Raw genomic sequence first — 26,542 nt, 5'->3', positions numbered from 1 at the left:
TTTCCAATTACGTGGCCTCTTCTCAGACAAGTAGATTGGACTGCGTTTATGATTGCTGGATGAGGTTCTACCTGTCATATTATTGTGAGCAAGGACAATCTGAAGTTGGGCTGAAGTTAACAGCTGAGTGAAATAGTTGTCTTTATAGAACAACTGATTAGACTAATTTCCTCCTGCAATATTCCACAGCATCTGTCACCTGCTGCATCCAAAATCTACTCCGTTACCACCTAAAGTAGCTTTTCCCCACCCTATCCAGGGTGGAATTATGTGTGTTTCTAACTATTTACCTATGTTTGTTTATCTGGAATAAAGCATCCCCAATTCGTAGAAAGGTCATGGTTTTGACATTTCCTAAACTTGTGAAAGCTGAACTTTCACTAAGGAAAAATGAAGCCAATCTCACACATCCTCCCCTGCAACTCTGCTACATGTTGTTAAAAGACCTACACACCTTCTACATCTTTCATTCCCCTGCCTCCCACCTAGGCCTTCGTGCCATGCTCTCCCACAACTTCATAAAATGCTGGCGTAGACCTTAATAATATACTACTTTTTCTCTCTTACATACCTTGAGGAGCAGTGAAATAGTTAGTGTCAACATCTGAAATATTACTGTAATCTGATTTAGTACCCATCGGTTTAAATAGGGAAATTCACACCTCAGAACTGTTGTTTCAGGCTCTTTGCAAATTCAGGCAGACTCCACTGTATCAGTTACACGTCGTCAGGTTTTGAAGATTTTCTGCTCAACCATAACCGCTAGAGATTTTTTTCTCCTTATATAAAAGCTCAGACTCAAGAACAAATGGGAGGCCTATTCAAGTACCCTTCACATGCCCCATATTTTGGGAGCCACTGATCTAGAGCATCACTGGAACACCTCACCCATACAGAAGAATGTCATACTAAAACTGGAAAGAGAGGAATCTTTACTTTTAGAACAATCTGACCCAACTCTTATTTGACTATTTTGAGATTTCCACTTCGTCATTCCAGATTGTGGGAGTGATCTCTCCTTCACTTTTACACATTCTCTTAAAATAGATATCAGTTCATTAGTACATGTTTTAGCAGCTTTAAAATTTAAACAGTTCAGAGTTTGCATTATGAATAAGACTGGCTACAGTGAGTTCCAGGAAAATGATTCCATCTAAAATTTTGATTGTTTATATTTCCAAAAATCATTGATGGAATAGTCATTCTTTGCTATACACATGCATATTGTACATAACCTATATATACACACTACATACACATTGACACCTGGAAAGAACTTCCTCCAGGAAAAATTAGTTGGATGCCTTTCCCTGGGATGACAGGGATTATCCATGAGCATCAGGTGATCATATCACACATGATCTTATAACCACATCCTATTTCCTATGTCTATATGTGAAGCATGCAGTGGTGTTGTAGCCATGTTAGTCCCAGGATACTAGAGAGAGACAAGGTGAGTGAGGTTAATATATTTTATTGGACCAACTTCTGTTGGTGAGAGAGAGACAAGCTTCTGAGGTTGTGAAGCACAAATAAGCGATGATGGGTTTAAAAAAAAAATCTCTATTTGGCAGGTAAGTCAACATTTCACTCCTGAAGTCCCTCTCTACCTATATCCTCCTCAGATGGATATTGTACATTTTATGACTGACATAACCAGGATAAAAGAAGAAGAAATTTAGAGCATTTTAACTAATGTGATCAAAGTTACAAATGAATAAAATCACTTGTGACTGGCTGAATTACCTTTGCCAATTTCCACTGCTCAATGAACATGTTTCACAACTGCACCCCCATAACAATAGCTACACCTATCTCAATTTTTTGCATATGGACAGTAGCCCTTCATCTTCTGACAAATGTCCAGAAGCTGACCAAAATTTGGGCTCAGATTATTTTTACAGATCAGTGTCAACACCAATGCTAATTTAGCAACAAGCCTCTCCAGTTGTTTATTTTTAAGTATCACCTCTCATTGAGGCGGTTATAAAAACAATGGAGTTAAAAAGTATTACACTTATTTAGATCTAAGCATTGTATTATGTACTGCTGTGGGTAAGACCACTGTCCTGCGACAGTGAGGGAAGCTCAACCATTTTATACTCCATTCTAAACAGGAAGGAGGGAGTTCTTTTGAGACCAGCTTCATCCTGAGCAGTAAGGTGCATGGACATTCTACCAGGAAACTGAGCGCACATTCAGAATGCTGTTCTCTTTGTAAACTTTTTTCAATTTTCCAAATTCCATGCAGTTCTCACCAAGGCATCCAAGGCCCTTCCTGAGTTTAATGCTGAATCAAAACATTGAGGAAAAGACATGCAAAGGGCAGGGATTGGAAAAAATGCCCTCTGCCATAGCCAATTGGCAAGAGGGTATGTGATGTCCTGTCCATGGTCCAGTCCCCTACGGCTCTCTGCCTGAAATACGCAGGCAGAAAAGCAAATCACAGAACACACCAACGGAGCACTCCACTTGAGCACTCCAAGGGCAAAAGAGGAGTGCTCCTGTGATTCAATGCAGAACAGGTAAACAACCATCCTTGAGGGAGAAAGTGGCATTTTGCCTCTCCCAGCAGCCAAAGATAGGGGAGAGATAATGAATGAATGGAACTCTCAGTTTACCAAGGCTACATCTACACTATGGGCTAGGGGTGTGATTCCCTGTTCACATCGATATACTCATTCTACCTCTCATCTGAGCTCGTGTGCTAAAAAAGTACGGTAGCTGAGTGGGTACAGGCAGCAGCAGCATGAGCTAAGCTGTGCCGCGTAGATACATATGGGATTCAGACGGGTTGCTGCCCATGCTAGCACACTTGCTCAGATGAGACCTAGCACGAGTATGTCTACATGAGCTGGGAATCGCACCCTAGCTCATAGAGAGGCAGTAGGAAAAGAGGGAGTAGAGCAGTGGTACCCAACCTCTTCCTCTTGTGCCCCAACCTTACCAGTAATGCAATGTGGTGTGCCCCTCCATGGCTGGTAGCGGACTTGCGGCCAGGTAGGGGGCCACGGCCAGGGAGCGGGGGCTGTGGGCTGGCAGCCGAGAGTGGAGCTGGAGCAGAGCAGGGCTGGGAGGTCCCCCTCCAGGCCAACATGGGGGCTGGCCCAGGCCCTGCTGCACCTTCCCTCTCCCTCCCAACCCTCCCCCCCCCCCCCCGGATGTTCCTCCTTGTCCCCCCAGAGAGGGTATGCCCTACTGGTGTAGAGCTTCTCCAAGCAGCAGACATCTACACCACAGAACTAAACCTACTCAGTCAAGATTGGTGCCATAAATTAATTTTATTACAAGGCCTTGTGATGATCCTGGAGCCACTGCAGGTGCCTATCTGTAGAACCACCCGTCACTTAGTATGTTTGGTCCTCTGGCTAGGCTAGCAAGAATCAGGTAGAGTTTCTGAGGCCTGCCTAATAGTACTATATTCTCTGTTCTTGCCATCAGCCTCAGACAAGTCAGTACATTCTATTTTTACAGTTATGATGCTTTTCGAAAAGAAAAATTATTTACTCAGTTCTTTAACTGGGACGAGGGCATAAAATCATGATGTTATCACCAAAGAAGTTGAAGGCATATTCAGGCCTGTACCATAAATGTTACTGCAAAGAAACTAAGTCTGAATGACAGATCATAACTTAGACACATGGGCGGTGGGTGAACCATGGGCTCGGGGAGGCTTGCCCCCAGCCCAGCCCAGCCCACCCCTTCCCCTAAGGCCCCACTATCATGCATTAACAGTTCATTATTGCACTTTCATCTAGTCCTCTTTGAAACAGGATTAGATCAAAGACTATATCTAGTCTGCATTTTTCCCATGAAGAAACCCAAGCAACATGCCCACCAGGCCAGGTAGGAGAAAAACTCTCTCTCACCTCTGATTTAAAAGAAGTTTCATCCTCTGAATTGGACTCCTCCATCTCCACGGGTTTTTTGATCTCCTTGGCTTCGCTTTCAGATTTTACTTTCTCCACTTTGGCATTCATCTTCTCCTTGGTTTGTTTCTTCTCTGGATATGAGGAAGACGCAGTTCGGGGAGAAGTTCCTGGGATGTTCTTTACCCCTTTGGAGCTGCTCTTTTTTTGCTTTTTGGCGCTTGGCTTTGGTGACTCCACGTTGGAGGGCCTCTTGCTGGAAGATTTTGGCTCCGGCTGTGGTCCACCCTTTGGAGAAGTGTTCTCCAGTTTGGTCTCCTTCAGGGCTAGTTTTGGTTCCTTGAAAGCAGCTTTAGGAGGTGCTTTCTCATCCTTAGGCAGTTTGTTCTCAGCTGGTTTTCTGGAGGAATCTTTCAAAGGCTTGCTTTGTTCTCGTTCGAGGTCTTTGGAGGAGTTTTTGCTCTCAGAGTCTTTCCTTGGCCTCTCTCTGTGCTCCTTGGTTACTTTGTGTGGTTTGGATGCTTTACTACTGTCCTTGTTTGCATCCTAAAATTTAGGGACAGAAACACAGAAGCTACATAAAAACCTGAAACTCAGTACAGCACTATAATCCAAATTTGCTCAGACTGTGGTAAAGACTACATTACTTCACGTAAGTGTTAAACATAAGGTGAACTTTTATACCAAGCTGTCCTTTTAAAAACAGACACATTTTAGGAACAAAACAATTCAATGGAGGAGAATTATTAGATCTTTTACTCTGCCAGAGTAAGCTGTGATCACACCCATCCCCCTCCAAAAATGCTTTACCTATCAAGCATTAAACTAATACTATGTTGGATCTTAGGAAAATGATTGAGGTCTCTGACACTTGTATCACAGCCAAGGCTTCCTGCCACAGCACATCTTTAGCTTAACAAGCAGTACAAAAACACACCTCAGTAGGCACCTGCCTATCTCAGGGGATAGAAATGCATAATGAGGAGCCATTTGCCTTTGCCATTTTTGGATGGCTGGCCCCAGTTAGTGCACACATGCTGCTCTGCCATCATGGAAGCAGGAGAGAGAGGGTCTGTACGGAATGAGACAGTTGAGAAAGCATCTCTAATTTAGGCCAGGTCTACATTACCCCTTATTGTTGGCAAAACTTATGTCACTCGGGGCGTGAAAAAAAAACACCACCTACCTGAGCGACATAAGTTTTGCTAGCATAAGTGCTCGCGTGCACAGCACTATGTCAGCGGAAGACACTCTCCTGCTGCCATAGCTACCGTGGCTCATTTAGGTGGTTTTATTAGGTCGATGGGAGAGCTCTCTCCCATCGGCATAGAGTGGCTATACGAGCAATCTTACAGCGGCACAGCTGTATCGGGACATCTGCACCACTGTAAACTTGCTAGTGTAGACCTGGCCATAGTCTTTCTTCCTGATTCAGCATTTTCTATCGAATACCTGTCCAAAAATCAAATCAGCCACTATTAGACAAGCAATACATGATTCAAAGTAATTTTTCCCTGTTGCATCCCATAAGAATCAAGACACAGCCAAAATACAATAACTTTAGAAGAATGGAGAAAACGTATAGTAGGACTGAACTCATTGGTCATTAGAGAGACACGGTGGATGAGGTAATAGCTTTTATTGGACCAACTTCTGTTGATGAAAGAGACAAGCTTCCGAGCTTAGACAGAGCTCTTCTTCAGGTCATTTGAGCATTTTGTTTGGCCATTAATTTTTGTAGCTATGCAAACCGACAGAATACATGTAATCTGCTTCAAGGCACATTGCCTGTGGGGATCATGCGAGAATTGCCCTTGCTATGTACAAAAACCTACACAAGGTCAGCTGCATTAGGCTGGTGGAGGCTGAAGGTGAATTTCACCTTCTTCTGGAGCCTCTGGGAACTAGCTATTGCTACAGGCAGGATATCAAAATCTTCAAACTACTGGCTTGATCAGGTCCAGCACATCTTGTGCTCTTTACATGGCCATCCCAAGCATTCACACTGCTAGAGTAAGTTTTGATTCTCTAGTCAACCTCTCCTTCCTGCTGGGAGGTTGAATTCCTCAGGGACTCTGACCACAGCTATTACATGAGACAGGGGGCAAAAGCTGCATTCAATTACTCTACATCCAGTGATATGGAAACAAGTTATAACAACTGGAAATGACTTAAAAAGAAAGCTTTACTAGACTCAGTTAAAGATATCAGCTCTAGCAGTTGAGCATGTAGGCTTAGCTCACAAATATTCACAAATCCTGTCGGCTTTAATTATTTAAAATCTCTTCAGAGGGGCCAGGAAGTCACAAGAATTCTAAAGGCCTTCTGGACTTGAGATAGAGAGAAACAGGAGCAGTGGGCTCAATGGGACTCCACTAGGGACATGTTCATCTATGAATTTCCAAAGCACTTGTCACTACACTAGGTAGGGACTAAATAATAGCCTGTGTGCATGAGCTACTAGAAAGGAAACCTAGGCTCCTCGGAGGCATTTAAAGGGTTCTTAACGTGTCAGATACAGAGGATGACAACAATGGTTACCAAGTGCTGCGCCTCCTCCATTAAAAGCTGAGGAAATCGCAGTGCTGTTGCTTGGAAGGGAATCCTACAGAGCAAATACAACGCAAATTGCTTGGGTCACTAACTAGAGTCTAAGGAAGAAGAAATCCCAGATGCTCAGAGTAAGTAACCAGAATTAGTTACTACAGAGGAAACTTAATTTTGGGGTGCATTTCCAGCAACAGAGCCCTGTACTCCAATGCTCCAAAATAAATGCAGCATGCCTCACTGACCTTTGACCCATGGGATGGTTTGGTCTTCTTGGGATCAGAGAAGGCAGAGAGTGGTATTGTGGGTAACATAGGGTAGTCAGGACTTGGCCTGGACACTGTTTCTGCTCCTTCTGGCATTACCATCACCTAGTAATAAAGAGGAGAAATGATATACAAGTAAGGAGAAATGTTGACTATTTTAACATGATTACTCTTCAGCAAGTGACTTTTGATCATTTCTAGCTACTATTATTTAGGTCTTTTTTCCCTTTAAAGATGTAAGATATCTCCTGAATAATTCCAGTTAAGATTCCCAGCTCCAATGACAAATGTCTAAATAGAGACCATTCAGAGAGATGAGTTTGGGAGCCAAGATGCAATGACAAGTTTCATTTCCACCAAGGGGAACTTCAGCACCCTGTGTACAAGTAGGATGCATAACTGTGGCTATGATCAAGAGAGGCTGGAGACACAGAGTAAAATGCACCAGCCTCTCTTATGCCCTAAACAGTTTGGAGGCAAACTGGGGGCCAGGGAGAGCAAGATTTCACAGAATATGAGATAGTTGGATTCTTTCAGCCAAAAAACCTCCATGAAAAACATTTATTGGCAACATCAGAAACACACATGGATAGCCATGAGAGGCCAGAATGTCTCTAGGCTCCTCTCAATGTAGCTAAAGTAATTCCCCTGAGAATTTGGGACTGAAAGAAATGTCTTCCACATTTTTTGCCAATGAGCTATGGGACCAATAAGATTTTTGATGTGTCATATCAGACGTGACTCTCAGTTGATCCACCCAGTTTCTAAATAACGGTCCAAATATGATGTTACTCCAATATCTGATGATCCTAGAGACGTGCAAGAAAAATGCATGAGTAAAATCCTAAAAAGTGTCAAAAAGCAAACAGTGCTCAGCACCATTGTATGGCTGAAATAAGCCTCTTCCTCTTCATCCTCATTGCAGGAGGATGTGGGACTTGTAGGGAAGTTCTGGATAGACTGACTTAGAATTTAGTCAAATAAATTAATAGTTCCACTTCTGAGATCTTCTGCTTACAAACTTCTTCATGGAACAAGACTATTTCTACCATCCCAGGCCAGAAAGATGGTTTTAGGTAGACAACTTTTTTTCAGATTAATTTAGGAATACCTGGAATAGTAAGGTGCTTGACTGGAATGGAGTCATGTGTCAGGTGTGCCCTAAAACCCTGTCACATTACAACCTCAGCTGAAAAAAGACTCAGGGAAAGACTTACTGTCAAAATATTAGAACCCCAACTGCGAATTTGCCAGATCTCACAGGGAATGTGGGTCAAGGTAATTTGCTTAGACCTTATACAACTATTTGGCAATATTCAGTGAATGATTCCTCAGTACCAATTTCCACAAAACCAGTAACTTACCCACTGTGGCTGCCCAAGTCTTCATTATTGCAGCTTTTCAAGGGTCTGTCTAGGCTTTTCTCCATAACTTTACTTTTACTATTTACTTCTTTTTACCATTATTTGCCTCCATTCTCCATCACACAATCTTGATCCCCCATATTTCCTGTTCTCCTTTAACTCAGTTTCCTTCATTTTCTGCTTCTCCTGGCATGTCGTGTCTCTCCATTTCCTTCTTCTCTTTCCCTTTCATTCTAATTCTCTATTTCTCCAAGTTTGTGTTTCTAACCTCTCGACAGACATACCAGCTTTAAAAAAGCAGACATGATGAAATGGTTCCTCTCTCCTCTGCAACTGGTGGCCCCCACCAGCATATGCAGAGAAAGAATGTTTTCTCACATGCAGAGGCGTGTTCTCCTCTTAGCCTGCTTTAAATAATCTGGCACCCAGAACTTCTCCCTGGTTCTGCTTCCTATGCGATAGGCAGCGGATGCCAGGATTAGGGGACACTTACTGGCCAGAAGTGCCAACTATTAAGCCTGCTTGTGGGAAAGAGGAATAGGGACACTAGGATATCTTTTTTCTTGAGTCTCCTTCTGTATATTAGAACATTTGGAGGAAGTTATTGACACCAACCAGTTCACAAAAGGAGCTCACACAATCTGAAAACAGCCAGATGGACAAAAAAAGTCACCATCCACAGACTGGTGCCTGCAGCCACAAGTTTATGGCCTTGGCACAGTGTGCAGACAAATTTACACTGAAAATACAAATGCATCAAGTGATCCACACAAGAACATCTTGCAGCTGCTAGCATTTCAATTAAGTCACCAGAACCTGAATCTGCCCCAAGACAAATGCAGCAAGTGTTCAGTTGAGATTGTTTATAATAAGGGTATCTAAATAGTTAAGTTATTCAGAAAACAGCTGGGTCTCAAGTACAGAAAGAACCCCCAGAATAGAATTAGTTGGCTACACCTTTTCACTAAAAGTCTCTTCGCATCCCTGGTTCTTTCGGCACTCACCCCTCCAGCTTTAATCAGTTTGCGTCTGAAGTCCTTGGTGGGGTTGTTGAATGTCAGTTTCTCACAGCGAAGATGGTTCACAGGTGGGTTTCCTTCCAGATTCAGGAAAAGGTCATATGTGAAGCAAACTTTCTTCGGTTCCTCCTAAAACCAAGAAAGCAGAAGACTCATGAAGTGTTTTGGCAAGTGTGCTAGGTCAGAGGTTTCAAATGGTCAGTCCTAGGAATGCTGAACTAACTCTTGAATGAATGTCACATTCATAACAGTTTTTCATCTTGGGAATCACAGAGTTTTCAAAATCTAGGTACAAATATCTCATTTTCTAAAATGCCTGCAATGATTGCAGTTGCCAAAAAACTCACACCAAAAAACTCAGACATGAATTTTCCCTAGAGTGACAATCTATAGATAAGGATATTGACTGACACCTGCCAAAACCGATTGTTTATAGGGATGCTGGTCTTTGTTAGGCATCCAAGGTCCAAGAAAGAAGGTACAAATTTTATCCATTCCACTCTTTAGTGCAAACATACAATCTATCTATTCAGCCTCTTTGGAGAATAATGGAACTATAGTTACCACCCATTAGAAACATATTTTGCTTTATTATTTAGGGAAAGGACAACTCCTGCACTCCAAAGGGATGCGGGTTCTAGAAAGATTAGCCACTGTGAGGGAAGGAGTGCTAGATATGCAAAATCCCTTTTGAAATAAAAACTGAATGAGTTGGGTGGAAGCTGATGAAGGAGCAAATGCCCTAGTCCTTTCAGCTTTCCAAGCACTGTAAATGAGCCATCTTTATCTGATGAAGTTTGGCATTTGTGTACAAGTTCAGACTGGGTTTCCTATTTGTGGCCAACTGATTCTGTTCCACTTGCTGCATCAGTGAAGAGAGTTCTCATGCATTTGTTGTATGGGACAGACAGTATGGGGCAGAGCACTGCTGGAACTCTTTCCACACGGGTAACACAATTCCTTAATCTTCTTCAGAAAAAGTAGGAGTGACATCGCCTCAGTCACCTATCCTCGTATATCAAGAAACTAGGAGAATCGATAATACTAGGTTAGCAAATGGACAGACATTTACTAGTTTTAGTTCCCAGGTTTATATTAAAGGTTTTACAAAAGATAATATGAATATTGTTGGTCTTCAGTGCTATGAAAAAAAAACACAAAAAAACCCACAAAACCCTGTCTCCTGCAATTGATTCCTTGTACTAGGTCAGGAGAACCAGAAAATGAAGACGTACATCAGTGAAACGGATTAGTTTCTTTCTGTCATCCAGCCATAAGGCAATTGGAGAAAATAAACAACGTAAGTGGTGTAAAACAAACCACGTGTTTAAAACTGAGTTAGTAATCCAAGGTGAGGCTAGTAACAGAAATAAGGGTTTTAAATATGAGTTTTATGCCGACTGTGTCCCTTTCACGTACCACTGGCTGCTAGTTTTTTGGCTGCTACTAACGTAAGTGCAGCCATTAGTGAGAGGGGAATTCTCAGCCATTGTGATGCTTTATCAGTCTCTGTCAGTGCAGTGTCTAGTTCTACTGCTAATGGAAGGACTCTGCTTGCTGCAGGAGTATCTATCACCTTACACACACAGATAAGCGTAAGGGTATGTCTACAATACAATCACTGCTGGGAACAGATGCAGTGCTGCAGATATGCCGCTGTAGCATAGACATCACTACAGTAACAGAAAGGGTTTTTCTGTCAATGCAGTTAATGCACTTCTCCGTCTTATGTCAACATAGCTGCATCTACAGTGGGGGTTAGGTTGGCCTAACTACATCACACAAGGAGTGAAATGTTTCACAGCCCTGAGTGAGGTTGCGAGGAAGTTCTGTTAACTCAGATGATGATCCTTAACGTAGCACACAGCGCTATTAGGGAGGTGTACAATAACAGATTTCACTAGAAAAATAAAATGGAATGCCCATCCGGCCCAATTTGCAGCCCAGTCTGTGGTAATAAGTGAAAGAACAGTTTTAGTTGGCAAATTGCATGGATAATGGTCTCTAGGAAGAGAAACCTTCCTCTAGTTGCCTATTTAAGGCTATGTATCACCTTTAATACTATAATTTCAAGTGCTTTTCTCCTCTGGGGATTTGCAGCCCACGTGTCCTCATGACACCACTGAAATTAGACATGTCCTTTATATTACAACAGGGAAAAGCCTCAAGGACCAGGGTGAACCAGTATTGCCTTCTTTCTTACAAACACAGGGAGCACAGAAGCCTGCTTCAGACCAACATTCTGTTTCTATTTTAAGGAGAGGGAAGGGAGATTTTGGCTCCCTAGACAGTCAAGCTTGGGTCCTCTTCTCCCTAGTCCTTTTGTTTTACCCTACCCCTTTGTTTAGGTACTACAGTCAACACCACCCTGATAAGCTCTTACTACTCAAATCCCTTTCAGAGATCCCTTCAAAATGAATGCTGCTGAACATGGCCAGAGGGTGACATTTGCCAGTGACTCAGCTATAGCGTCACACCCGACACTCCTGGAGGCCACGCAGACACCCTCTGATGTTCCTGACCTTAGGAAACTTCCTGATCTTCTCCTATGTAACAATGAACTGTTTGGTCACAAGATAAGGCTTGGTATGGATGGAAGCTGCATTTCTATTATGCCAGATTTCATTAGTGAGTATGTCATAGGGATTGTCCTATAGCTACCAAAGCATTCTTCAAAAACAAAGAGGAGTCTGGTGGCACCTTAAAGACTAACAGATTTATTTGGGCATAAGCTTCTTCAGATGCATTCTTGTCCACATCAGGACAGCACCAATCCATTTCCCCTCATGTGCTTCAGATCATTGTACACACTTGTCCATCACCCTGTATATTGATACTCCATTTCCTAGGATCATCCCAGAAAGCAATGCTTCAAGAAATGCTACTGAGCATAGCAAAGGGGACCCTTCTGAAGCTATGTGGGGCCTTTCAGAAGATCCCATACTTGCATGCATGCATTCCATGCATGTCGCATTCAGTCCATAACATTCAGCAACTTCACAACAGTCTTACTTACTACAGATCACTTCCTGCAATTTCATTTACCAGTCTAGTGCAGCTGTTATACAAGAACAGAAGCCTTGGGCTTCTAGCCCAAGTCAACCTATTTTCAGCAGATCTAATGAAGAGCTGGCAATTCTCAGACCACACAGATTCTGGAAGTTTGCCATGGAGATACTAGTGTGTGCACGTAATATTTTTTTTTATATATATATATATATATATATATATATATATATATAAATAAATGCGACTCCCCTTAAGAGCTAAGCCACTGTTAACCTTAAAACAAACATCTGTGACCACAGCTGGCCTTTCATCAGAAGTAGTACCTATGAGAGAGCTTGGGAGTCAAGTTTTTAGTCTCTAGCTTCCCAGGCCAGAAGAAGACTAATGTGCAAGTGATTGTGCTATAGCACAAAGGTTTTGGGGCTCTCAGGTAAACACAGTGTGAACATACAAATTACACAGATGAAGACAGGGTCTTTAAAATCCAAGGAACCCCTAAGGTAAGTTTTGGAGAATCCAGTTTCTCAGTGCTATGTTAAAGAGCCACTGGTACCTCACAGGAAAGTGGAAAAAAATATATTTAGTAAGGATGACACAGTTTAATTTCATTCTCAGTTTGTCAAAAAGGACATTTTCATGAACAGAGAATTTAAAGACCTCTGCACTTTCTTCTCTCCACTTGTTGGGAATCTATAGCTGCTATGGAGGGTATCCTGAAGGCTGAGGTAACAATCTCAGGTGCAAAATATACAGAAAAAGTAATTAATTCTGGAACAAAAGATTGCAAACATATGCAATTGCCTCATATAACTTAAATAGATGAAGAGAGCCCCAGAAAGTGTGACGTACATAGAATTGTTTCTAAAAGACTTTTCAAGGTTTGCCACATGGAGTCAATGGCTCGAGGACATAACTAGCAAAAGCAAGCTTTATCTAAAGACCATTATCCTGTAATAGTAGGCAAATGAGGAAGCACAGCTATACTGTTTTCAAAATAGATTTACATGTACAGAAGCAGAAGAGATCATTCCCTTTCATCTCATGTATCTAGATACTTATATGGTCCTCAAAGTAACTGAGGGTTTCCCATGTATTTATTCTAACAACTCTATGATGAATCGCCACATTTTACAGATGGGGAATTGAGACAGAGGAATTAAGTGATTTGCCCAAAGTCAGAGACTGTGGCAGAGCTGGGAATTGAACCCCAATCTCCTGAGTCCCAGTCAAGTGCTTTACCCATAAGATCACCTGTCCTCTCTTCTCTAGATGCAAACAGCCCTGTATGGGAGAATAATCCATTTAGTAGTCAGAGAAGCATTAAATACGCTCCATTTCACACAGGTTTTCAACTCTAGAAAACAAGCATTTTTAAATAAAAAAAGGTATCATACCAGAGAAATGACTGCAAGCAGCCTTAAACCAGAGAGCTGCTAGCAAGTATGTGTTTCTTCAGTGCTGGGTTCACTGACCACTAGAGCTTAGAACCCTGTGGGTCCCAGAAGGTTAAGATCATCCAGTTTCTCCCCTAGGACTCTCCAAACACACACCTAGGAAAGCCCAGGAGCACCTCCACAATATGATTTATTACAGGCTACTCACCCTCCAACTCTAAAGTGAAAGTCCCAGTACATCTACAAGGCCAGACTTCAAAGCCATTCTAAATAAGAAACTAGGTTTTCCATTCTTCCTTTCCGAAACTGCCTTAGGTGCACAGCTGCATGCACAGTTGCTCTTCTCCCAGGCCTCATATACACGTGACATGAGGACTCAGCACTGTTATTTACTTGAGTTGCTGAGATAAGGGCTGGTAACTGTTGTAGGCTCAAATGATCCCACTATATAGAGCCCAACCTCTGATGCTGATAAGTATGCCAAGAAAGGAAGAGCCAACTAGGCACATTCAAATAGATATGTGGCAAGATTAATTTCTAAGAAGTGACAAACAGATGCATAAGGGGAAAGGCAAAACGTTTGCAGAGTTCAAGTCCCTTCTTAAAGGGACAGATCTCCTACCTCTCCAAGAAGACAGTTAGTGGGGATGTTTCAACAGTGTCTCTGCAATGCTAAAACTTGCTAGAACTCAAATTCAAGTCCAAGGATTAACTCAGCCCTTCATGCTGTTAATCTTGTATGGATCTTTTCAATTAGAGGCTTTGGAAACTGAGGTTCTGTCCACTCCACATGGACAACAATCCCTCAATCCTGACACACCATTAAATAAATAGACCAGGAACAGCCTACTGCAAAGCTTAAGATATGTCCTAACCAATCTGCAACCACATTTGACAACACTGCTCTGCCAGCCAGAGTGACAGTGATGCGTAACATACAGAATTGCACGTAAAGAGGCACCACATAAATCCTTGAGCACCAAACTGGAAGACCTATGAAAGGCAGCAAGACACACAGAAAACTTAGGCTGAGGAAACATACTGAACAAACTCCAGTCCATCCAAAAAGAAAATGGCTAAAACAAAGCAACAATTACGAATTTAAGAGGAAGTACAAATATTGCTCTGTTCAACAGCAGCCCACTAGAAAATGTTGCAGGGCTGATTGAGAATCAGGTAAGGAATGCTATTGAAAAATGCAAGATCACAATGTGCTGATCTAAAGCATGAACAAAATAAATAGTAAACTAAACTCTTGTTTTTTTCAGCATGCTACAATTAAATAACAGATGAAAGAGGTCAAATCTATCCCTTCTCACCCCCAATCAGTGTAGGAATTTTCCCATACAGCACCTTAAAAATGCTTTCTTCAGTAAAGTTTTAAGTGTCTCAGGTAAAATGCGTTCTCCACAATTTCCCTGGAAGACGATTCCACAAATTAATATATCTCACTGACAGGAAGATTCCTGCTATTTAGCCTAAGTTTTCCTTTGTTCATTCCATCCCTTTTCTCCTAGTTACACTCTTTTGGATCACCATAAACAGTTAACTCAAATCCTGAAGGAGACTTGCTAATACAAAAGAAGTTTTCTTCCAAAACAAATATTAGACAAAGTAAAAAAACCTCATTTTTTAAATAAAAGCAAAATGTTTGATAAGAACCAAATTGGTATCTCTCCTTCCCCACCCATCTCCCTTCTTAGTAATGGAGAATAAACTAAGTTTCACTGTATGTATTCTATTATGTAAATACTGAAAATCGTCTCTCTTTTTAACACTGCAGTTTGAAGATGGTAAACTTTATTTAGGTCCTAATGCAATGGTTTTAGATACCTATCACATTAATATCTTCTGTCTGATCTTGGTATAATATGAAACTGTATTTGGTTCTTTAGTTGTAATGGTTTATAATCATTTGGTCAGTGTCCACAATGTAATAATAGTGGCTGAAAACCACAAACCGTACCTATAATTTTATGTTGTAGATTTAACTGGTTGCTGTTCTGAAATATGTATTTGGAAATAAGCAGCAGGCTGTGATAAATTTCAATACCACCAGATTTCTGGGGAAGGAGTAGGAGAAAGATTGCAATGCATTTACTGTAACCAGTTCATACTGATCCAATTACAGGAAGAAATAGAAAGGGTTTAAAAATAGAAGTGGGCGAGCTAACATTTTCAGTCAAACAGTCCCAAATGAATTGGCAGTTACTATTAGTCAATTTCACTTTCACAAAACTGCTTTTCACATAATCTGCTGAGAACCTTCCATTTTATTTTCAGGCTTGATTCCAGAGGCAGGAGCTCTAGCTGGCCACCAGCACTAGATTAGCAAATGAAAGGATCCCCCCCACCTTTATGGTATGAAAGTCTTACTTCCCACAGGGCCTACTCTGACATTGTGGAGGACTCAAATCATTTGCCTTCAGATCATTAGGATCTTTTTCCAAGTCAAATGGGCAAGAGTTTAAAAGCATTCACCCACCCACGATGAACCACATTACAGTATAGTGAAGGTGAACACACAGTGTCAAGGCGGGGCCACATGGGGTGGAGGTTAAGAACAGCTCCCAACAACACCTGTTCTGTACTCTGCCATCTCTACTTCTGGTGCCTCTCTGAGAAGGCAAACATGCGCCAGCTATGGCGGTGCTGGGGCTGCTGACTCTCCCAACTCCAACTGGGCGGTGAGAAAATGCAGAGGACAGAGTTGACAGGCAGAAGTCCCCGATGAAGCTCATTGAAGATACTCTCAAAGTAAGGTTCTCCAATAGCACTAGATGGCAGCATGCTTCATTACGCAAAAGGTAAAGAGTACATTGGCTCCAACAAACAATACTTCCCATTTTAGCAACAATTCAGAAACTAACCAAATGGGAAAGTGGAAGAGTTAAAGGAAAGACTAAAACCTTGGAATTAAAAATTAATTTAAGCAAACCATGAAAAAGATCTACCCTCGTGGATTAGGAGTCCATTGCCTCTCCAGTGTGTTTCCACCCTCCCACACTTCAACCTTTCAAAAGGTATTAAAAAGTGGTATTGTTACAGGGCCTAAAACCCTTTGTAAATCTCAATTCACCTACAGGAACAGGATATGAGGGTCGAAACTGACGAACACCGCAGTCACCAATCGGACACATTTCAACCATCCGCCAAAACTGTCAAAATTTAGAGATTTTAAGACCGGAAAGGACCAGTGTGATCTAGTCTGACCTCCTGCATAGATACAGGCTACAGAGCATTTCACTAAGTGATTCCTGTATCAAATCCAAAACTTCTAACTGAGCTAAAGCAGGGGTATCAAACTCATTTGGAAGTCAGGGCCAAATTCCATATTTAATTATGACCCATGAACTGTGATATAAATTCAGGACTATATGTGCCCACAATATATAGCAGACCTGTCGCTAACATCAGTAGGTTTGCACAGAGATCATGGGGAGGATACAGCCTTTAAGTAACAAACATTTAAGGTACTGAACAAACAACTAATGTCACTTTCAATCACTCAGTGAGAAAGCATGCTCCCCTATAAGCCAACAGTAATCCTTAGAGCCCGACGTGGGTACAAAATTTGTATCTGCATCTGATCTGCAAACATGGTCCACGGACATAAAGCAGATATCCGCAGATTTGCGGGACTCTAGTAATCCTGCCTTCTCTTTTCCTTCCTCATCTTCTTTTGTGTTTCTCCTCCACTTCCTGATCTTTGGGATTTTCCTGTCTTCTCCTCCTCCCCTCTTCGCATTTTCGTCTCTGCAAAGACCCTCAAAATGGCTACCGTCTCCCATTGTTCTCAGTGGGAAAGAGAGCACCCCCTGCTTTTATCAGTTAAGATGGACACCATGTCCCTAATATCTGTGAAGGAAGAGATTTAAGCAGTCTTTTGCAATAATGGCCACCACCTCCCATTGTTTCCCAAAAGGGTGAAACCAAGCTATATTCAGGGAAGGTGGCAGCCCTATATGCCATTAGGTGGCAAAGAGCGGACTCTGACAAGCATGTGAATAGGGAAGGAAGACAGGGAAAGCAAGAGAATATGGAGGGCAGGAAGGACAATCGAGTGTGGGTGCAGGAAAGAGAATGTGGGGAGATGGGAGACTGAGGGCATGTGAAAGACAGGTGATTATAAGGTAGAATGCAAGTGGGGCAAAAGAATGGGAGGAAAATGGAAGAGAGGAAAAGACAGCGATAGGAGAGAGAAGTGAAGAGCAAGTGAATGACTGTTCACCCACACCAGGATTTGGCAGCTGGGAGGGGACTCTCCTAAGGGGAGAGGATCACATTTTTTGTTTGGTTATTTAAAGGTGAATTCTGAACCTGGAGTGAGTGAAGGGAGGAGGAGGTGTGGCTTTCACCTAAAAGCTTTCAAAAAATCGGAAGGAAAAGTCACAAACTTTGCCTATTTAAAATCTCATTATTTTTGTGGGTCTGGCCAAAACTGCTTCTATCACCCACCCTCATGCCCCATGCACCGCAATCCCCACTTCCCTTTACATGCCTTGGACTCCCCCATGTCCCAGCCTCAGAACAGTGACAATCTTGGGCAAAAAAAGCTTCCAATGCTATGTCAGAGGTGCTCCCCCTGTGGCAAAACATGAGAAATTTATCGGACTTGCTCACCAGCTCATTACTGCTTCAGTAATAAAGGTCAGAGCTCCACAAGCTACAAAGGGAAAGCAGACAAACACACCAAACATTCACATCTAATAGTGTTGGGAGGAGGTAGTGTGGTGAAGAGAGGTGCAGAAGGCAAGGATGGAGACAGCCTAATGTGTTCAGTAAAGGAGGTGCTGGAAGGCAGATAGGTAGAGTTACGGTATTGGTGTGTGGTATACAGTAATTGTGGTAATGGTAAAGTATCTACCCATGGGTGAGGAATTAGAGGTTATGTACTGTTAGGTGGCTTAATGGTTTCATTTCCTAGCTTTTCTGGGTTTATGTCAGCTATGGGGGGAGGGATAGCTCAGTGGTTTGAGCATTGACCTGCTAAACCCAGGGTTGTGAGTTCAATCCTTGAGGGGGCCATTTAGGGATCAGGGTAAAAATTGAGGATTGGCCCTGTTTTGAGCAGGGGGTTGGACTAGATGACCTCCTGAGGTCCCTTCCAACCCTGATATTCTATGATCATTCCAATATTATACATAACAAACAACTGGTTCACATCCAATTTTTTGTATAGTAACCAAAAGAAGGGAACGCTCAACACAACGATCATAACAAAGAGTTAATTTGAAACTGAATATACAACCAGCGAGTGCAAAGTTGGTTTGACAAATCCCTAGTCTCCGTAACCTTCTTTAAGTCATGTGGCATAGGACTTTTGAGGCAGGACTAAACTTTATCTTCACCGTATGCAGCGAATACTACATTTTAACTTTCACATTGTTATCGTTGAATCTTAAGATTTAAAGTCTTTCGCATTTTCTTTTGGGGTGAACAAACTCAGACCTATAGTCTCTATTGTGAATTACTATGTCCAAGACACACAAGTCTTATGTTTGTGTCTACATACCATATTAATACTGGTATAACTATTTAGGTTAAGGGTGTGATTTTTTGAAAATTTTTTTTAATAGCAGTACAATCCTTAGTGTGGAAGACATTATACCAATATAAAAGGAGCTTATAGTTTACTCCTGTACAGCAAGACAAATAAATTACTCTGGTATACACATCTTTATATCAATATAACTTCACCCCCACTTGGGGATCTGTACTATACAAACTTGTGTTTAGACAAGCCCATAACTTGCTACACTATCCTTATATTACCTTTCTTTACAACTTTCTCTCTACCAGACAGGAGTGTTTCCTTTCAAAGTCTGGCAGAAAGCTTGCTATAACTTCCAAAAATCAGAGTCAATTTCTGTTTATCAGAGCAATAAAAACCACACAAAATGGTCACATAATTTAGCACATTTTTGCCAAGCAGTTTAACTGTCTGGTGCAGTTCAAAGCAATCAAAACAATTAGGCAAATAGGACTCTACCTTATTTTTGAAGTGTACTTCAATGGGCATAATGAAACCAGCGTAGCCGGACTCCTCCACTTTGTAAGGAGGCTCCTTGCACACTAAGAAGAAAAAAGCAAAACAAACATTAGCTTCAGACATAATGTAACAGTATCCAAGATCAGAGCAATTACAAGGAAGAGAAATGAGCCTCTGACAATGCAGGGCAAACCTCTGACCTTTATAAACACAGAATAAGATCCTATGCTTAATTAGGGGTAGGAAAACTGCTTGCCCGCTACCCTCAAAAATGAAAGGTTAGTCACCTTGTGCAGTAACTGTGGTTCTTCGAGATGTGCGCTCTAAGGGTGCTCCACTTCAGGTGCAAGTGGCTCTCTTGAGCCCTCAGAGATTTTTTTATTAGTAGTGTCTGTTCTGCCTGCGCATGCACCCTACGCAGCCTCATGCTGTGCTGCAAAGGTATATAGGGCTGCCCGAGGGAACCACAGTCACGTCCGTCTGTAGCTGAGCGTCCAAGAAGAACAGTCGGAAGCACAGGGGAAGGAGGGCAGATAGTGGACCACCCACAAGGACACACATCTCAAAGAACCAGAGTTACTGCACAAAGTGAGTAACCTTTTCTTCTTCTTCTTCAAGTAGTGTCCCTAGGGCTTCTCCTCTTCTGTTGACTCCCGAGTACTATCCTCACAGGGAGAAGCTAGCTTCAGAATTAAGTACAAAAGACTGAAGACAGTACAGCAGAACAGACTCACTAGATCTGGCAGCATGGACTAAGGCATAATATTTAGAAAAGGTAAGCACTGAAGCCCAAGTAGGAGCTCTGCATATCTCAGACACAGGAATGTTTTTGAGTAACAACATGGAAAATGCCTGTGATTTGATAAAGTGTGCCATAGTTCTTTGAGGATGCAACACACCAGCTGCATCACAGAAAGCAGTAATACACCCAGAGATTCAGCTTGACAGTCTCTGTGAAGACATCATGGATCTCTTTGATCTTTCTGCGATACAGACAAGAGTCTAGGTGATTTCCAAAACTGCTTGGTCCTATCCAGATAAAAGACAAATGCCTGTCATACAACTATGGGAAGGGAAGTCTCCCACTGAGATTGATGTGGTTTAGAAAAAAATACTGGTGGATAAATAGAGTGGTTAAAATAGAAATCTGACAGCACCTTATGTAAGAACTTTGGGTGCAGTCATGGGTCATCTTGTTCTTGAAAAAAATATCATCAAAGAAGGGTCTGCTGCCATCAAGGCTCCAATTTCTCCAACCTTGTGGGCTGACGTGATAGCTACTAGAAAGGCCATCTTCATAGATAAGTGAAGTAAGGAGCAGATCAAACCTTATGCGGCCTCCATATCTGTGTCAGAGTAGGATTCTTACCCTGGGGGTAAAGGTTTTCCAGACCCTTAATAAATCTCAATGACATAGGGGAAGTAAAAATAGAAAACCCTCCTCGTCGGGAATAAAATCCTGATATTGTGGTGAGCTGAACCTTAATACAGTTTAAAAAAATTGGGTTTATTAAAAAGAAAAGGAGTACTTCTGGCACTTTAGAGACTAACCAATTTATTTGAGCATAAGCTTTCGTGAGCTACATCCGATGCATGCATTCACTGATTCATGGATTCATGCATCCGATGAAGTGAGCTGTAGCTCACGAAAGCTTATGCTCAAATAAATTGGTTGTCTCTAAGGTGCCACAAGTACTCCTTTTCTTTTTACAAATACAGACTAACATGGCTGCTACTCTGAAACCTGGGTTTATTAAATAAGTCCAGCGGACAATTGAGAGCAGAGAAGATTCTGGCACATGGTGGACACCAGTGGTTGAACCTCTTCCATTTCTGAAGGTAAGTAATTCAAGCTGACTGCCTTCTACCATTTATGACAGGTTTCAGAGTAGCAGCCGTGTTAGTCTGTATTTGCAAAAAGAAAAGGAGTACTTGTGGCACCTTAGAGGCTAACAAATTTATTTGAGCATAAGCTTTTGTGAGCTACAGCTCACTTCATCGGATGCATTCAGTGGAAAATACAGTGGGGAGATTTATATACACAGAGAACATGAAACAATGGGTGTTACCATACACACTGTAACGAGAGTGATCACTTAAGGTGAGCTATTTCCAGCGAGGGGCGGGTATTCCACCATCAACCTCAGCCTGGACCAGTCCACACAAGAGATCCACTTCCTGGACACTACGGTGCTAATAAGCGATGGTCACATAAACACCACCCTATACCGGAAACCTACTGACCGCTATTCCTACCTACATGCCTCCAGCTTTCATCCAGACCACACCACACGATCCATTGTCTACAGCCAAGCTCTGCGACACAACCGCATTTGCTCCAACCCCTCAGACAGAGACAAACGCCTACAAGATCTCTATCAAGCATTCTTACAACTACAATACCCACCTGCTGAAGTGAAGAAACAGATTGACAGAGCCAGAAGAGTACCCAGAAGTCACCTACTGCAGGACAGGCCCAACAAAGAAAATAACAGATTTATTATATTATTATATATTATTATTTATTAAAATAACAGATCGCCACTAGCCATCACCTTCAGCCCCCAACTAAAACCTCTCCAATGCAACATCAAGGATCTACAACCTATCCTGAAGGACGACCCATCACTCTCTCAGATCTTGGCAGACAGGCCAGTGCTTGGTTACAGACAGCCCCCCAATCTGAAGCCAATACTCATCAGCAACCACACACCACACAACAGAGCCACTAACCCAGGAACCTATCCTTGTAACAAAGCCCGTTGCCAACTGTGTCCACATATCTATTCAGGGGACACCATCATAGGGCCTAATCACATCAGCCACACTATCTGAGGCTCTTTCACCTGCGCATCTATCAATGTGATCTGTACCAGCAATGCCCCTCTGCCATGTACATTGGTCAAACTGGACAGTCTCTACGTAAAAGAATAAATGGACACAAATCAGAAGTCAAGAATTATAACATTCAAAAACCAATTGGAGAACACTTCAATCTCTTTGGTCACTCGATTACAGACCTAAAAGTTGCAATTCTTCAACAAAAAAACTTCAGAAACTGACTCCAACAAGAGACTGCTGAATTGGAATTAATTTGCAAACTGGATACAATTAACTTAGGCTTGAATAAAAACTAGGAGTGGATGGGTCATTACACAAAGTAAAACTATTTCCCCATGTTTATCCCCCGCCCCCGTTCCTCAGACTCTCTTGTCAACTGCTGGAAATGGCCCACCTTGATTAACACTACAAAAGGTTTCCCCTCTCCCTCCCCCCCCCCCAACCCCCGCTCTCCTGCTGGTAATAGCTCACCTTAAGTGATCACTCTCATTACAGTGTGTATGGTAACACCCATTGTTTCATGTTCTCTCTCTATATAAATCTCCCCACTGTATTTTCCACTGAATGCATCCAATGAAGTGAGCTGTAGCTCACGAAAACTTATGCTCAAATAAATTTGTTAGTCTCTAAGGTGCCACAAGTACTCCTTTTCTTTCTACCATTTAGTAATACTTGTCCATCTGTTTGACAGGAGTACTCTAATCCCGGGAACCATGTAGGAGCATACTTGGAGACAGAAGACCCCTAAGCTGGGGTGAAGCACACGACCTGCATCCTGGGAGAGGAATGAGGGAAGGTCGGAAGCTTGAGCACTGGTTGGACACACAGGTGAAGGAAGTAAGGATCCCAAGCTTGCCTCAGTCTGGCCAGTATCACAAGGATAACCCTGGCCTGTTCCTGCCTGATCTTGTTCATCACTCTTAGAATTAGTGGTATTGGAGGGAAATGCGTAGAATAAGCCCCATTTGTCCAAGGAAGGAGAAAGGGTCTCCCAAAAGAAAGGCAATCTAGACCTCCCCTCAAGCAGAATAATGGGCACTTCCTGTTGCTGGATGTGGAGAATAGGTGCACCTGTGGAAGTCCCCACCTCTGGAATATCCCATGAAGGATGTGAGTGTCCAGCTCCCATTCATAGTCCTGGAAGAAGCACCTGCTGAGCATATTGGCTGTGACATTCTGAACTCCAGGAAGGTAAAACAGCAATCTGATGGGCTAATACACCATTTCCATAACTTCATAACTTTGGCACACAGAGAGATGGACCTTGTTCTTCCATCCTGATTCTGACTGATTTGCCCTTGATGAGGGATAAGAACTGAAGGCAGGCATTCCTAACTGTCCTGAGTTTTAATAAGTTGATATGAATACCAGTTTCCTGAGGTGACCATCTGCCCTGAGTTGTGAGTGTGTTGACGCGTGCTTCCCACACAATAACAGCGATGCATCTGTTGTCACTGTTATTGTTGGAGCTGGGTGGATAGATGGACGCCTGTGCATACATTGTATTGATCTTTCCACCAACCAGGGAGTTCTTCATCTAGAGGAGAACAGTAACCTGTTTGTCCAAGCTGTCTCTGGTTGAGGAATAGGTCCCCCTAAACCAGCCCTGAAAACAGCAGAGGCATAATCTTGCATGCTCCATCACAAAGGAGCAAGCTGCCATATGACCCAAGAGTTCCAAACAGTTCTTTAATGTAGTATGGGGGATTCCTTGAATTGTCCCAACCAGACTCGATAAAGTTATGAATCTGTCTGTGGGAAGGAAGGCCTGGCTATCAATGAATCCAAATATGCACCCTATCAATTGTATTCTCTGAACAGGGGCTAAGTTGGATTTTTTTACATTTAACTGGAGATCCAACTCCTAGAAGAGGGAGAGCCATCTGAGTGGAAGTTAGTACTGCTTCATAACATTAGCCATTGAGGAGCCATGCATTGAGATACAGGAAGACTAAAATTACTTCTTTATGAAGGTAAGCAGCCACTACCACTAAAGCCTTCAAGAACAGCCTTGGGGCTGAAAAGAGGCTGAAGGGAAGTACTCACTATTGAAAATGATCCTGGCCCCTGGTGAAATGCAGGTATTTCCTGTGTGGTGGGATGTATCACTATAAAGAAATAGGGGTCCTGAAGGCTGAGGGCCAAAACCGATCTCCTGCCTCTAAAGAAGGGATTAGAGCTGCCAGAGTCACCATCTGGAACTTTTGAGACGTTATAAATTTGTTCAGTTGTCTTAGATCTATATCAGCCTCCATCCTTCTTTGACACAAGAAAATGCTTTGATTAAAACCCTTTCCACTTGTGAGGGGATGGGACCGGTTCATTGGCTTCTAAACAAAGGAGGGAGCATACTTCTTGACTCAAAATAGTCTCATGAAAGGGGTCCCTGAAGAGAAACATGAAGCGGATGGTGTAGCTCGAGGTTATAACCACTATGACCAACTTATCTGTTGTACTATGCTGCCAGGCCTGTTGGAAATAGGAAAGGCAGCCTCCAGAAGTGGGGAGGTAGGCAAAAGGTTGCGGCTTGCAAACTAGAGGTGAGGGAAGAGTTGAGCTCTCAATCAACCTGTGAAAATTGTTCTTTCAATGATAACTAGGTAGGAGCTGAAGGAGGGTGGGAAGCTCTTTTGCTCTGGAATCTCTTTTCCTAGTATGTTCGGTGGTTCTGTAAAAATCAGAGAATTGTACTGGGTGCAATCTCTGGGCAGTTTGAGATCTACAAATAAGAGGACATTTAGCAGGACTGTATATACTGAAAGACCTCAATGTAGCCCTGAAGTCCTTCAGGTGTGCAGGGATGCGTCCATAGCTCCTGAAAAGAGTTTCTGACCATCAAACAGGAGGGCCTCAACTATATTCTGAACCTCTCTCAGAAATCCTGGCAACTGGAGCCACAATGCCCTGCACATGACAACTGCTGTGGAGATGCATCTAGCAGCAGTGTCTCCTGCATCCAAAGATGCTCGGAGAGAGGTTCTGCCTAATAAAAGACCCTCCTTAAGACAGCCTGGAAGCACTCTCTATGCTCCTCTGGAAGATGCTCAATAAAGGATGCAAACTTGTTGCAATTCATCTAGTCATACCTGGCCATGATCGCCTGATAGTTTGCAATTCAAAACTGGAGGGTTGCAGATGAGTAGGCCTTCCATTCAAAAAGGACCTTTTCTGGTCCTTGTCATAAAGAGTAGACCTAGAGTAATGTTGTCTACCCTGCTCATTTATGGCATTCAGCACCAGGGAATTAGGTGGGGATGGGTAAACAAAAATTCTGAGTCTCGAGCACGGGGAGATAGTATGTTATTGCCCATTTACAAGTTGCCAAAATGATGGCAGGAGTTTTCCACATGGTCTTTGCTGTATCTAGGAGCACTTGTGCTCGTGTAGTGTGTGCTGTGACTCCATCAGGCAGTGGGTACACTGGATTGTGTGTAGCACGCGTGGATGCGCCGAGATCCCTTTGGAGATACGCTGGGAGGAGCGCGCTTGGCCCTTGGATCGGTCACAATGGCCAGAAATAGTTTTGGCAATGTGCAAAAGGAGCGAGTTCTGTGGAGGCAGAATGCCAGTGCACAGCAGATATCAAGGGAATGCAGGACCCTGTCTGCGTAGGAGACGTGTGGTTTGGGGAAGAAAACAGGTTGGAGGACGCATCGATGTAGGTGAAACTCTGACACTACTTTTGGGAGAATCAAAGAATCTCAGGGTCGGAAGGGACCTCAGGAGGTCATCTAGTCCAACCCCCCTGCTCAAAGCAGGACCAACCCCAACTAAATCATCCCAGCCAGGGCTTTGTCAAGCCTGACCTTAAAAACATCTAAGGAAGGAGTTTCTACCACCTCCCTAGGTAACGCATTCCAGTGTTTCACCACCCTCCTAGTGAAAAAGTTTTTCCTAATATCCAACCTAAACCTCCCCCACTGCAACTTAAGACTCCTTGTTCCGTCATCTGCTACCCCTGAGAACAGTCTAGATCCATCCTCTTTGGAACCCACTTTCAGGTAGTTGAAAGCAACTATCAAATCCCCCCTCATTCTTCTCTTCCGCAGACTAAACAATCCCAGTTCCCTCAGTCTCTCCTCATAAGTCATGTGTTCCAGTCCCCTAATCATTTTTGTTGCCCTCCGCTGGACTCCCTTCAATTTTTCCACATCCTTCTTGTAGTGTGGGGCCCAAAACTCCCACAGTACTCCCGAGGAGGCCTCACCAACGTTGAATAGAGGGGAATGACCACATCCCTC

At 42.7% G+C, this 26,542-nt stretch overlaps 1 protein-coding gene across 2 annotated transcripts in view; it reads right to left on the bottom strand.

Annotated features, from left to right (window-relative positions):
• MLLT1 (MLLT1 super elongation complex subunit) overlaps nt 1-26,542 on the bottom strand; it is a 60,126-nt gene that overhangs the window by 20,049 nt on the left and 13,535 nt on the right. The window contains exons 3-6 of one of the 2 annotated variants that reach the window (XM_073323691.2): nt 19,461-19,543; nt 9,051-9,194; nt 6,662-6,787; nt 3,871-4,415 (exon numbers count right to left, since the gene is read on the bottom strand). In XM_073323691.2, coding sequence (XP_073179792.1) covers nt 3,871-4,415; nt 6,662-6,787; nt 9,051-9,194; nt 19,461-19,543 — 898 coding nt within the window. Of the gene's footprint in view, nt 1-3,869; nt 4,416-6,661; nt 6,788-9,050; nt 9,195-19,460; nt 19,544-26,542 lie in introns of both variants that reach the window. The other variant, XM_073323692.2, reaches the window with a different exon arrangement.

Source organism: Lepidochelys kempii, chromosome 25 (assembly GCF_965140285.1).
Source record: "Lepidochelys kempii isolate rLepKem1 chromosome 25, rLepKem1.hap1, whole genome shotgun sequence".
Taxonomy (NCBI): domain Eukaryota; kingdom Metazoa; phylum Chordata; order Testudines; family Cheloniidae; genus Lepidochelys; species Lepidochelys kempii.
Note: the sequence above shows the minus strand (reverse complement) of the source record. Positions and strands in the feature narration are given on the sequence as shown.